The 12109-nt window shown below is 62.3% G+C and overlaps 1 protein-coding gene across 3 annotated transcripts; it reads right to left on the bottom strand.

Annotated features, from left to right (window-relative positions):
* Window positions 1–1998: 1998 nt before the first annotated feature.
* On the bottom strand, window positions 1999–11865 carry FGR (FGR proto-oncogene, Src family tyrosine kinase). 3 transcript variants are annotated; one of them, XM_083879660.1, is made up of 13 exons: window positions 11709–11865; window positions 7873–7933; window positions 7417–7669; window positions 7207–7309; window positions 6834–6932; window positions 6572–6675; window positions 6352–6501; window positions 5766–5930; window positions 4662–4841; window positions 4477–4553; window positions 4246–4399; window positions 3872–4003; window positions 1999–3649 (listed from the first exon to the last, which is right to left on the bottom strand). In XM_083879660.1, the coding sequence occupies exons 3-13, from the start codon at window positions 7655–7657 to the stop codon at window positions 3441–3443; spliced, it is 1614 nt and encodes a 537-aa protein (XP_083735786.1). In that variant the 5' UTR covers window positions 7658–7669; window positions 7873–7933; window positions 11709–11865; the 3' UTR covers window positions 1999–3440. The 3 variants fall into 3 exon arrangements, with proteins under 3 accessions (XP_083735786.1, XP_083735785.1, XP_083735784.1); XM_083879659.1 differs by lacking the exons at window positions 5766–5930; window positions 7873–7933; window positions 11709–11865 and adding an exon at window positions 5232–5387 and having other exon boundaries at window positions 7417–7851; XM_083879658.1 differs by lacking the exons at window positions 7873–7933; window positions 11709–11865 and having other exon boundaries at window positions 7417–7848.
* Window positions 11866–12109: the final 244 nt, after the last annotated feature.

Below are 12109 nucleotides of genomic sequence, written 5' to 3'. Positions count from 1 at the left end.
GGGAGGGGGTGCGGGCAGGCCCGGGGCGAGCAGGGCTCGGCACGAGGGGGATGAGGGTCCTCTGGAGCATCGAGGAGACCTGATGAGGCTGGGTTAACCCTCGGGCGCAGGGCAGGGCAGGGGAAGCGGTCCTGAGCTGCTCGCTCTCCCCTCTGGAGGGGCTGCAGGGAGCAGCCGGCCGGGAGGGGAAGGGGCCAGAGCAGAGCCCCCAGCTCTGAGCTTTGCTCTCCCCCTTCAAGCCCCCATCGCAAGCTCTGATGCAAAAATTAGCCTGCAGCGCCTTTGGAGGGGTCCTAACCTCTTTCCCCACCTCCCCATCGCTTCCGGCCCCAGGGTGGACCCTGCTGGGGGCCGCAGGGGCTCTGTGAAGGGTGAGCCCGGGCTGGCCGTGCCCACCCACAGCCCTCCCTCCACCTCTGATCGATACCGCCCGGCATTAACATAAATCGATGCCCCTCCCCTGCCCAGCCTGTGGTCACCCCGCAGCAAAATCCTTCAGCCCCTCCTGCGGGCACCAGTGCGGGGAGAGGGGGAGGACAGAAGGATGGGGACAGGACGGGGGTCCCCCCTTCAGCCCCCTCACACCGGTACCTGCCATCCCGGGCCCCACTCCCTGTCCCCAGGAGCATTCACAGTCACCACAGCAAAATGAGGGACACACTCTGGTGACACGGCCATCCTTGCACAGGGATTATGGTGGCACAGCCACGTGGAAAAGCACGTGTCAAATCCACACCAGTCCTGACCCACTCCTGCCCCTGGCACTGCTGGGGACAAGGGGCCTTGGCTGGGGACGTGGAAGGATGACGGCATCATGTCAAGTAGGGAGCTGGACAGAGAACGGTGGGATCGGCCCCTTTGAAGGCATGAGCAGGCAGGAATGGGCAGGAAAGGGAGGGAACAGGGCAGGAATGGGCAGGAACAGGGATGGAGCTGGGGCTGGCATAGCTGCAGCTCAGCACACCAGGGCCCATCCAGAAGCACCTCTCAATCTATTGCTCCCTGGATGGGGTTAAGGTCCCCATGGCCCCCCAGGCCAGCCCTGGTCTATGAAACCTCCAGCTGTGATTAAATGGAGATTTTAATTACTGGGGATGAATCACAAATGGACCCTGCCCAGCGCCAGTGCCACAGACTGGGGACCCCAACCCTGATTTTTCTTAGTATTGTGCCTGGGTTTGGACTGGGGTGCTCCCCTTGTCTGAAGGGCTTTTTGTCCCCCCCAGAGGTGGAGAGGGACAGCACATGTCCCCGCGGCTGTGGGGACAAAGGACACATTGTGTGGGTGAGGTGTGTGTGCCCCGCCCAGAGGGAGAGTGTGTTTGGGGCGCTGGGTGGGTGCCCGAGCCCGTGTGTGCCAAACCTCAGGGGGTGACAGTGACACTGCTGTGGCCATGGGCTGTCCCAGGCGGTGTCCCTCAGGGTCCAGCTCCAGGCATGGGGTGGCCAGAGCCGATGGCCACAATCTGCCACCTGGGTGGGGCTGTCTGGTGCCAACCACCTCCTCTCCTCGGCTGTCCCTGTCCCCCAGCCCCGGGCAGCCCCCCACCCTGCCTGGCTGGGGCCTGGTCCTTCCCCAGGGATTCTTCCCTGGGACGGGGAAGCAGGGGCACATCCAGCCCGGGGGATCCCAAGCCCTTGTAGGAGGTGGGGAAGTAGGAGCTGTGAAGATGCCTGGTGGTACCCAGGGATGGTGGCATGTTCCCAAGCCTCCTGGTATGTCCCCAAACACCTCAGCCTACCCCCTAAGGCCCTGGTATGTCCCCAAACCCACTGGCACTGGCCCCTGGGCCCCCTCCCCATATGCTCAGTATTTTCCCCATAGCCTGAGTCTCCCTGGCTGGGGTGGGGGCCAGTCCCTCCTTCCCATCAGTGCTGAGGAATTCATTACCGGCACAGCTGGGCCCTGCTGGGGAGGCCAAGCTACAAGGAAAATTAACCTCTTCCTCCCCAGCCTGCAAGCACAGCACGGGGCCCCTCCCTGTCACTGCTGGCAGGAAGGGACAGTCTCCTCTTGGGGAGTGCTGGGGGGCTGCGGGGTGCTCTGCATGGGGGCAGCTTTGCAAGCCAAATGCTTCCCAACCCAGCGTTTCCAGGCTTTTTTTTTTTTTTTTTTTTTTTTTTTTTCAAGGGAAGTTGGTGTGTCCCCTCCCCACATGGCCTTGGGGGCAGGGGGGACTTTCTCTGCACACCCCCTTGGAGGAGGCCCCCAAACCTGTGCTCTGAGGCTGGAGGAGGTCAGGGGGCATCACTCAGTCCTGGCTTGGCTGAAGCTGGAAGCCCCTCCCATGGGGATGGGTGTTCCCACCCCAAGTCCTGTAACTCGGTGTGGTTCCCCCAGCTGTAACCAGCCCTCAGTGCTTCTGCCCATCTGGGGCAGCTGGTCTCTCCTGGGGGGCAGGGGCAGAAGGACCCGGGCTGTCCCTGCTTTGTTAGAAAGGTTTTATTTCTCCGTATTTACAGACTCCATAAAAAAAAAAATAAACAACAAATCCCTCCCCTGCCCTTCCCTCCCCCCCACAGCACTGTCCACCCACAGCCCTGCCCCAGGGGTCTGGGGGGGTTACTGGCCATGGAGCACAGGGCTGGGACCCCACTCAAGCACAGTAGTGCCTGGAGGGGCAGCAGGCAGGGTGGCACCTCCTCCCCAGAGCCATTACATTCACATTGACACACGCTCCCCTCTGCAGCCACGACCTCCCCCAGTGCTGTGGGGCTGACCCCATCCCGTACCCTCAGCCTGGGAACAGCCCCTGGGGCAGAGCTGCCCCCACCCTGCCTGGCCCCCCCAGGACTCCTCGTGTCCTCCCCTCAGGACCCCCTGTCCCCCCAGTACGAGCAGAGGTGGGTGTATGGCTTTCAGGACTTGTCTCTACTATAAAGCAGAAGAGAAAAGGCAGGGGACAAGGGGGTCCCCCAAATACTGTGATTCCTTGGTGGGGGGGATGGCTGCTTGGGGGACGCATATAAAATCTTATAAATTAAAGGAGATATCAAGGGAGGGAGGGTTGAGATTACCTCCCACAGGTCAGTGCCAGGATTTTGGGGGGCTGGACCCCACCCAGCTGTGCTCCCAGAAGAGATTGGGGCTGGCATGGGGAGCTCCCCCCAGGCCCTCTGCTACTGTGGGTCTGGGGGTGTCTGTGAGGTTCAGGGGGGCTCCCTACAGTCTCCCCTGCAGCCAAACCCCTACTCAGGTTCAAAGCTGGGTGTGAAGGCAATGTAGGGAGTGGGGGAAGGGGGGGCTGGGGCACACAGTTTTGTCTCCTCTGCGAGTCCAGCATCCTTGTGCAAAGCCCTGTGTCCTCCCTTGGCACCCTGAGCACCCTCCAAAAGGCATTTGGAGGTGGGGCACAGCCAAAGGAAGCAACCACCTCTAAAGAAAAAATGAGATTCACCCCAAAGCCACCCCAGAGCTTCCTGGGGGCGCCAGCACCGGGTCACTGGTTGTCCCCGGGCTGGTACTGGGGCTCGGTGGCAGTGAAATAGTCCTCGAGGAAGGACTGGAGGTACTCGAAGGTGGGACGTTCCTCAGGTTCCCTCTTCCAGCACTGCACCATCACCTCATGCAGGGACGGGGGGCAGCTCCCCGGGCACTGCATGCGGTAGCCCCGCTCCACCTGCTCCAGCACCTCTCGGTTGTTCATCCCTGCATGACAAGGATCCCCCCCTCAGTGACAGAACCCCCATGCGAGGAGGAAACTGAGGCACACAGTGGCATTGCCCTGTGGTTTGGGTAGGAGCCCAGTTTAGCATTGGTCTCTCTGATGGGGAAGCTGAGGCATGGGAGGAGCCCTGCCGAGGAGGGCCAGCCCCTGTCTGTGCCCTGCCCAGCCCACCCCGGGGGTGCCCCTGCCCCAGCGGGCCATACCTGGGTAGGGCACCCGGCCTTTGGTCACCAGCTCAGTCAGGAGGATGCCAAAGGACCAGACGTCTGACTTGATGGTGAACCTCCCAAAAAGTGCAGCCTCTGGAGCTGTCCACTTGATGGGGAACTTGGCACCTGCAAGGGGAGATGGGTGGGCCATGGCTGGGGCTGCACCTCCACCTAGGGTACCCCACACCCTGGGGAGATCCAAGGTATCCATCACCTAAAATACCCACAAGTTTGGGGTGTCCATCACCCAGGATACCCATTCCCTGGCACACCATAATTTGGGGCATCTGCCACCCAGGTCACAGCCTCAGGGATGAGCATGTCCAGGCTAAGGGACACAACAGGGAAGACCCTGTGGGGGTTCCCACCCTGCCGTGCCGTGTACTCATCATCCTCGATGAGGCGAGCGAGGCCGAAGTCAGCGATCTTGCACACGAGGTTGTCTCCCACCAGGATGTTGGCGGCACGGAGATCCCGGTGGATGTAGTTCATCCGCTCAATGTACGCCATGCCCGCTGCAATCTGAGGGGGATGAAGCAGTGAAGACCCTCCCCGTACACCCCTGGGGGTGCACCCCACCCTGTAGCAACCCCCCATACCTGGGCAGCCATGTCCACCAGCTGGGGCAGCTTCAGGTAGCGACCGTCCCCATCCTTCAGGAAATCCAACAAGCTGCCTGCGGGCAGAGAGAGTCGCCATCAAAGACCCCCAAAACCCAAGGGTGCCCTCCCCTGTGAGCCCCCCCTGCCCTGGCACCTTGCTCAAGCAGGTGCCCCTCGCTCACCCTGGCTCATGAACTCGGTGACAATGTAGATGGGCTCCTCCGACACCACGGCATAGAGCTGCACCAGCTTGTCGTGCCGCAGCCGCTTCATGATCTGAGCCTCCTCCAGGAAGGCCTCAGGGGACATGGTCCCTGGCTTCAGCGTCTTCACTGCCACCTTTGTGGTGCCATTCCATGTGCCTGGGTTGGGGACACAGAGTCACCACGAGCCCAGGGGACAGCCAGCCCAGGATAGAGGGGTGTGTGGGTGCATGACTACGTGCTTGTGTGGACGGATGGATGGATGGATGGATGGATGGATGGACAGGCAAAGACTCAGGGCAGGGCAAGGAAGGGACCCCTTGGCAGGGATTGTGATCCCACTTCATCCCACCCAGGACAAGGAGTTCCCCTCACCCCATTACCAACCCTTTCACCCCATTCCCAAACCCTTCATGGATTCTGTGCCAAGTTTCCATCTCCCCCACACAAGTGGGTACCACCTGTCACCCTGTGATGCTCCCTGCCAGGTCAGAACAAGACTTGTCCCCCCTGTGCTCCCCCACCCCCGGCTGGCCGGGCCAGCCTTACCCATCCACACGTCTCCGAAACATCCCATGCCAAGTTTCTTGTCGAGGGTGATGGATTCCCGTGCTATCTCCCAGGCGTCCTTAGCTAATCCCAGGGTCTGGGGCTTCATAGCAGGGCACGGGAGGGTGAGCAGATGGCACAACCCGTCGTTGTACTCTGCAGGGGATGGGGGACAGGCAGGGAGGAGGAGGAGGGAGGGGATGTGATGATGTGATGGGATGAAGGCAGCATGCACAAGTGGAGCGAGCAGGGAATGCCGGAGGAAGAGGATGACGAAGGTGGGACCCCCTGGCCTGGTCTTGTGGTCCCATCTGTAGTGGGGGTCTGCTTGCCCATGCAGAGGTGACATGGGGCATTTTGGGGTACCCATTGTGAACCAGGAGCAGGACATGGGATAATTCCTCATGCCAGCAAATCGGTGCTGCTCAGCCTGTCCTGGCAGGCATGAGCTTGTCCCAGTGGGGTGCCAGGCCTGGGGGTGCCCCCATGTCCCCCCTGCCTCTTGCTTGCCCTGGCTTGCCCACCAGGCCCTACCCATCCAGACTTCCCCAAACTGCCCATTTCCCAGCTTCTTGAGGAGCTGGAGGGACTCGCGGGGGATCTCCCACACGTCTTTGGTTTTGACTGAGAGGTCGGCCAGTTTAGGGGTTCCCTTGTGGCACGGCACAGCCAGGCGGCAGCACAGCCCGGCTGCCCGCTCTGCACACGGGGCAGGGGACAGCAGTCAAGGTGGGCACAGACCCCCACCAGCCCCTTGCTACCCTCCCACCACCCCTGGCATCACCAAGGCTCTTTTATCACCCAGTCACCCCCAACACACAAATGGACCCCCCTCCACCTGCCCCAGGGACAGCTCCCCACCCACCCCGGCTGAGCTGGACTCCCAGTGCCCCCAGCTGCACCCAGGGAGTGGGTGATGCCCACCCACCGGGGACAATGGGAACTCCCTGCACCCTGGACATGGAAAAGGGGAGACTCTCAGAGAGTCCCCTAATGCCACCAACAGAACAGCCCCCTCCTTCCCCAGTTCAACCCCGTCAGCCCAGTCTCTTACCAAAGGGTCTTCTGAGCTTTCCCTACCCTTCTTATTGCCCCCCTTGTGTCCTTCACCCCACCCTACCTATATAGTGCTGGACCAGCTGCTGGACGGTGTTGAACTGGGCACGGGTGGTGATGTAGTACCCCCCGCTGTCCAGCTTCCGAATCTTATAGTGCTTCACGTGGTCGCCCTTGGCCTCATCCCAGTCCCGGATGGAGAGGGAGTAGGCACCTACATGGGGACACTGGTCAGGGGGGGATGTGGGGCACAACCCCTGGTGTCCCCACCCTTGTCCCTGTACCTTTTGTCGTCTCACTCTCCCGGATGAGGAAGGTGCCTCTGGAGTTGCCGTGGCACAGGAGCTGCCGCTCCGCATCTTTGCGCCCGATCTTCCCAAAGTACCACCTGCCAGGGTGATGGGCTCAGCGCCAGGCAGGCACGGCTGGGGGGACCACGGAACCCCCGTGCCAGCACTGCGGCACTGCCGGGGCTCACAGGGACACCTGGGCCCGAGGCAGGTGGGGCTGGGGTTTGTCTCCATCCCTTTTTCCCCCGCTACTCACTCTTCTGCCTGGATGGAGTCCACAGGGGCCACGTAGTTGCTGGGGATGTAGCCCGTGGCACCCGAGCTCAGTGACCTGGCCTCCCACCAGTCCCCCTCCCTGGGCAGAGAAACAGAGAACGTGGGGGAGGAGGGACAGCAAGACCCACGCACCGTGTGCCTTCTCAGCCTGCACACAGCACGGCCAGACCCCGCTCTCGCCCACCCCTCTCAGCTGAGACCGCCCAACTCATGACACTTGGCCCTGGTGTGGAGCCCAGTCAGAGCTTGAGTGCCCAGCCTGAGTCCTACAGGGGGTCGCCAAGGCACAAATGCACCTCCCGGGGTGGTTTGTGGGTGCTGGGGGTGGCAGGAGGTCCCGGGGGGAGGCTCACGTGTTGTTGATGATGTGGAATTTCTCCCCTTTCTGGAATGACAGGTCATCCTCCGTCCTGGCCTCATAGTCGTACAGCGCGATGAAGAGCGTCACGCCCCCACCTGTGGCACACGGAGGGGACCACACGGAGTATCCCCAGGGTGCCCCCAGAGCCCACAGCCCAGGGTGCAGGTGAACACCCTCCCCACCATCCAGCCGCCCTGCTGACCTGTGATGCTCCCGCTCCACGTCTGCAGCCCGCTGGGGGAGAACCCCCCCGGCTCTGCAAAGGAGGGAGCCAAGGGCACCGCCGGCCCCTGGAAGTTGTTGAAGTCGGGGATGCGGGTGAAGATGGCCCCTGGCTGCGTGGGGTCGGGGTCGTACTGGGAGGCAGGGGGCTGGAGGGAGCCCCCCTCGCCCCCTGCCTGCCCTTTGCCAGCCCCCTTCTCTTTGCAGGGCACACAGCCCATCCTGGGCACCGCCTGTGGGACAGAGGGTCCGTGAGCCCCGCGCCCCCCTGGCATGGGGACAGGTACTGGGGTGCACCCTGCCACCCCCCAGCTCAGCACACATAGGGACAGCAGGGGGACACTGGGCAGTGTCACTGCTGCAAGGAGGGCAGGGCTGCCTGGGGGACCCCACGTCCCCCTGGCACCCGGGGGTGCTCCATGGCGGCTCCACTCACTGCGGCGGCTCCTCGGGTCACTTCAGCCGCTCCATGTCACTTCAGGGAGGAGAAGTGTCACCTGTGGACAGCAGAGAGGGCATCAGGTGGGTGACAACACTCTTGCATGGGCTGTAACACCCCTCCATGGGATAAAATACCCCTGTACAGGCTGCAACACCTCTGCATGGACTGAAATACCCCCTCCAGGGCTGAAACACCCCTGCACATGCAGAAACGCTCCTGCCGAGGGCTAAAACACCCCTAAAAAGATTGAAACACCCCATAAACAGGATGCAACACCCCTGCCATGGGCTATAACACCTCTACACGGGCTGCAACGCCAACGACATGGACTGCAACACCACTTGCATCGGCTGTAACACCCCGGCTCATGTTACCACACCCCTGCACAGAGTGAAGCACCCATGCACAGGCTGCAATACCCCTGCATGTGCCAGAACACCCTGCATGGGCTATAACATCCCTTCACAGGCTGCAACCCTCCTCGTTTAGGATGAGCTAAAATGATCTGCATGGTCTGCAGCACCCCCACAAAGCTGCAACACCCCTCCAAGGGTTGCAACGCCTCGATGTGGGCTGAAACCACATCCTCAAGTGGGTTTTTCTCTCACTGTGTCCTCACCGCACTGCTCATGTCCTCTCAGGGCATCTGCGTCCCCCAGGCTGAAGGGGAGACAGACCCGGTGAGGAGGAGCCCCCAAAGTGTCCCCATCCTCACACTCTCTGCTTGGTAGGGTGTGGGTGTTTTGGGAGGAAGGTCCCTGCTCACATCACTGTGGTCAGCACAGGCTCTTCCGGCCACCTGTGGCGAGGAGGTGTCACAGAGCAGGAGGAGGAGGAAATCGGACCTCTCCTCTCATGGCTGTAAGGAGATGTCCATCCCCAGCCCTGGCATTGCCCTGGCTGCTGAGCACCCACCCACACCAGTCTGCCCAGTTTGCACTGGACAGAGCAGTCCAATCTGCAATATGCCAGAGGTCACTCTGTCTCCAGCTGAGAGCAGAGGGAAGCAGCAGGAAGGTGCCTTGTCTTCTGCATCCCAGTGAGCAGGAGGAGACAAAGGTTTGGGGGTGGATGAGATATTTCAGGCAGGTTTTCCCAATCATGGTTATTGATTCCCTTTGCTCTCTCTCAGCAGGGTGGAAAGAGCCCTGCTCTCCTCTTCCATCTCTGCTTTCCACACTGGCAGAGTGGCAAGGCTGCACCCACTGCCCACGGGGCAGCATTGCCAAATCTGAGGAAACTCGGCTTCTTGGGGATTTTATTCCTGATGATAATTAGTGGCTATTTAAACTGATGAACAAACCCTGTCCCCCCTGGGTGGGAATCACCCACCCACCGCATTCAGAAACTTTCCATTTTGCTGAATTTCAGTGCTGACCAAGCAGTGGAGCTGTGACAGCTGCCAGCAGGGATGGGGATGGCAAGGAGCATCTTCCAGGCAAGTGCAACCCCCCAGTATCACAGCATCAAGGGCTGAGGTGCTGTGCAACAGCATTGCACCCAGGCTTCCCCTTCCCTGCACATCCTGAGCTCATCCCCGGGTGTCCCAGAGCCATCCCTTCTCCCTGTCCATGGGAAGGGGACGCAGCTGGTGCCGTGTCCGATGGTTGCACGCTGGTGTCTGGCTCCAGCTTTCCCAAAAAGGAGCTGCTTGGAGCCGGGGAGCAGATGGCAACTAAGCCCTTCCCGCCCCAGCTCCCCCAGCACCAGTCCCGGATGAGCTGCCAGGTCCCGCCCCGTGCTGAGACCCGGCCAATTCCTCACCCCTGTCCTGCCCGGCATGGCTGGGCAGGGAGCAGCCACATCCCTGACTGCCCATCCATCTGCTCCCCTGGCCCCTGGGACACGGGGCAGCTCAGCCCCATCCCCAGCTCCTAGACAGGGCACAATATGCCTTGCACACCCAGTTGTCACCCCACAGGACACCTACAGTGCTGCGGTACCCCTGGGGTCACCTTTATCCCTTGCCTTGACAACCCTCATGGGAATAATAACAGTGGAGAACTCAGGCTCTGGGTGGATGCAGCCACATGGAGCCAGATGAGGGTGCTGGGAATGTCACACCCCGTGCCGTGGGGACAAGCCACAGTGGCATTTGCCAGGCTGAGGGGGCCACAACCCCCCTGGGCAGGAGGTGGCTGCCAGAGGAACTCACACAGCTGCTATGCAGTGGGAAGAGGAAGCAGCAGGAGCACGGTGTGGGGTAGGGGGGAGGAAGATGATAGTGCTGTGGCTGTCAAGGGGCCACAGGATTGGCAGGACCTCGAGCCCTGGGGATGGTGGCAGCTGGGGGGTCAGGCAGGGATGACAGCAGGGCTGCAGCCCCCTGGGTATCCCCAATGTCCCCATGCCTTGTCCTGCACTGTCACCCTGCATTGCTCGCTGGTGACCTGGCTCCCGCTCCCTGGGAAGAGGAACCGAGAGGGCTGCACAGCCCAGCCTGGTGCTGCCAAGGTTCCTCTGTCACCCTGCAGCTCTGGAGCTCCCTGCTCCCAGCAGGAAAACTTAGGCATGAGGGAGCTGCAGCAAAGAAGGGGAAGGTGGCTCATTAGGACACACAGGACCTGGAGTTGTGTCCCCATCTCGTGTCCAGAACCCCACAGACCTGGGGAGGGGACAGGAGGCCACATCTGCCTTCCCCATCTGCTCCTTGTTCCAGCTCTGTGGCAGATGGTGGCATGTCCCTGCCCCTTCCCCGCTGCCTCCAGCCCCAAGTCCACCCAGATGACACCTGGAGATGGAGCCCTGCTCCAGCTCCGGTCCTCCCAGTTCACCCAGTGCCCGGTGAGCCCCTGTGGCCCCCAGTGGGAGCGGCTACTCCAGAATAAGGGGTGCAAGGAGGGATGACACCCCATCCCCTGCACGCCCACAAGCAGGGCTATTCTCTGGGATGAAAAATGAAGGACTTGCCAACCCCCAAAAGTGATCTTCTCCCCAAGCCCACCTGTCAGCCACCAGCCCCATGACAGAGGGGTCCCCTCGCCCCCCTCCCTGGCAGAAGATACTCAGAGAGGGAGGCCCCCTTCTCCAGCCTTCCAGCCCCATCGCTGGCTGGGAAAGCAGGATTTCCGCTGGAAGAAGAGCAATTCCCGGATCCAAGGGGCTGCAGGGGCGGAGGGAGGGAGCCAGCCAGGGCTCCAAATACAATGTCCCGGGAGGAGCGGGGTGGGGAGGGAATTGTGCAGGGCAGGAAGCAGCGAGTTCCTGTCCCTCCTTGGGACACACCAAGGATCAGGGACGAAGCAGAGCTGCAGGGAGCGGGGGGAGCATCCGCTCCGGCCCGGGCCTGAGCCCTCTACAGTTCCCCCAGCCCGGAGAGCTCAGCCCCCAACACCGCCCCGGAGCGCTGGCTGGGCTGGCGTCCCATGGGCACCTGCAGGGACGGGGGGCACAGGTGTGTGTCCCCCCCAGGGTGCCGTGCGTGTCCTGTCCCCTCCCCAGAGAGAGGTTCCAGCACGGCTGAGGGCACCATGTGCTCCGCAGGCTCCCCGACGTGGTGTCAGCACCAGTTAGTGCTGGGACGGTGAGCAGCATCTCGTGGGTGCCCCCAGACCTTCACACACACCCCGCAGCTCCCCGCTGACCTGCTGCCCCCCAGGATGGTGAGGACGGGGGTCTCCTCTCAGCCTCAGGCATTTCCCAGGGAAGCAGTGAGGGCACAGTGAGGGCAGGCCCCCCAACAGACCCCAGAGATCAGTGCCCGGCAGCCAGAGCCGCCGCACACATGGAGAGGGCATCTCTCAGCAGAACACGGCAAGGGGATTAACAGACGCCCCCGCTCCTCCAGGGGTGAGCCCCCCACCGCCCTGCCCCACACACCGCACACGCACCTCCTACCGTGAGCCCTCCTGCTCCGCCTGGCATGGACCCCCCGCTCCCTCGGGGCTCCCGACGGGACCACGGGCTGGGCAGCCACGGCAGCCCCCGCCTCGCCCAGCGCTGGGGGTGCCGGGCGTGGGAGAGCGGGAGCGCCCGGCCGTGAGCTTCCCCTGTCTCTTCGGCGGCTCTGGCAGCCGAGCAAGAGCTTCCCCTCCCCTCGCCCCCCCTTCCTCCCCGCGCTCGCAGCAATGGTTCATTGTACCAGCCAGCCCAGGCGGCTGCTGGATCGCCCCAAGGATCACCCCAAGGATCGCCCCAAGGATCACCCCAAGGATCACCCCAAGGATCACCCCAAGGATTGTCCCCTGGATCACCCCCTGGCCCACCCCCCGGATCACCTGGGCACGCTCGC

Source organism: Zosterops lateralis (genome assembly GCF_965231275.1).
Source record: "Zosterops lateralis genome assembly, chromosome: 28".
NCBI lineage: Eukaryota > Metazoa > Chordata > Aves > Passeriformes > Zosteropidae > Zosterops > Zosterops lateralis.
Note: the sequence above shows the minus strand (reverse complement) of the source record. Positions and strands in the feature narration are given on the sequence as shown.

Excerpts from the sequence above, each read along its gene's own strand:
- FGR (XM_083879658.1), bottom strand. The coding sequence starts at position 7,711 with ATGCCAGGGGGGCGCGGGGCTCACGGACCCTCTGTCCCACAGGCGGTG. Across the intron at positions 6,933-7,206 it reads TTCCACATCATCAACAACAC|GGAGGGGGACTGGTGGGAGG; the intron begins GTGAGCCTCCCC and ends TTCTCTGCCCAG. Across the intron at positions 6,676-6,833 it reads GACTCCATCCAGGCAGAAGA|GTGGTACTTTGGGAAGATCG; the intron begins GTGAGTAGCGGG and ends TCACCCTGGCAG.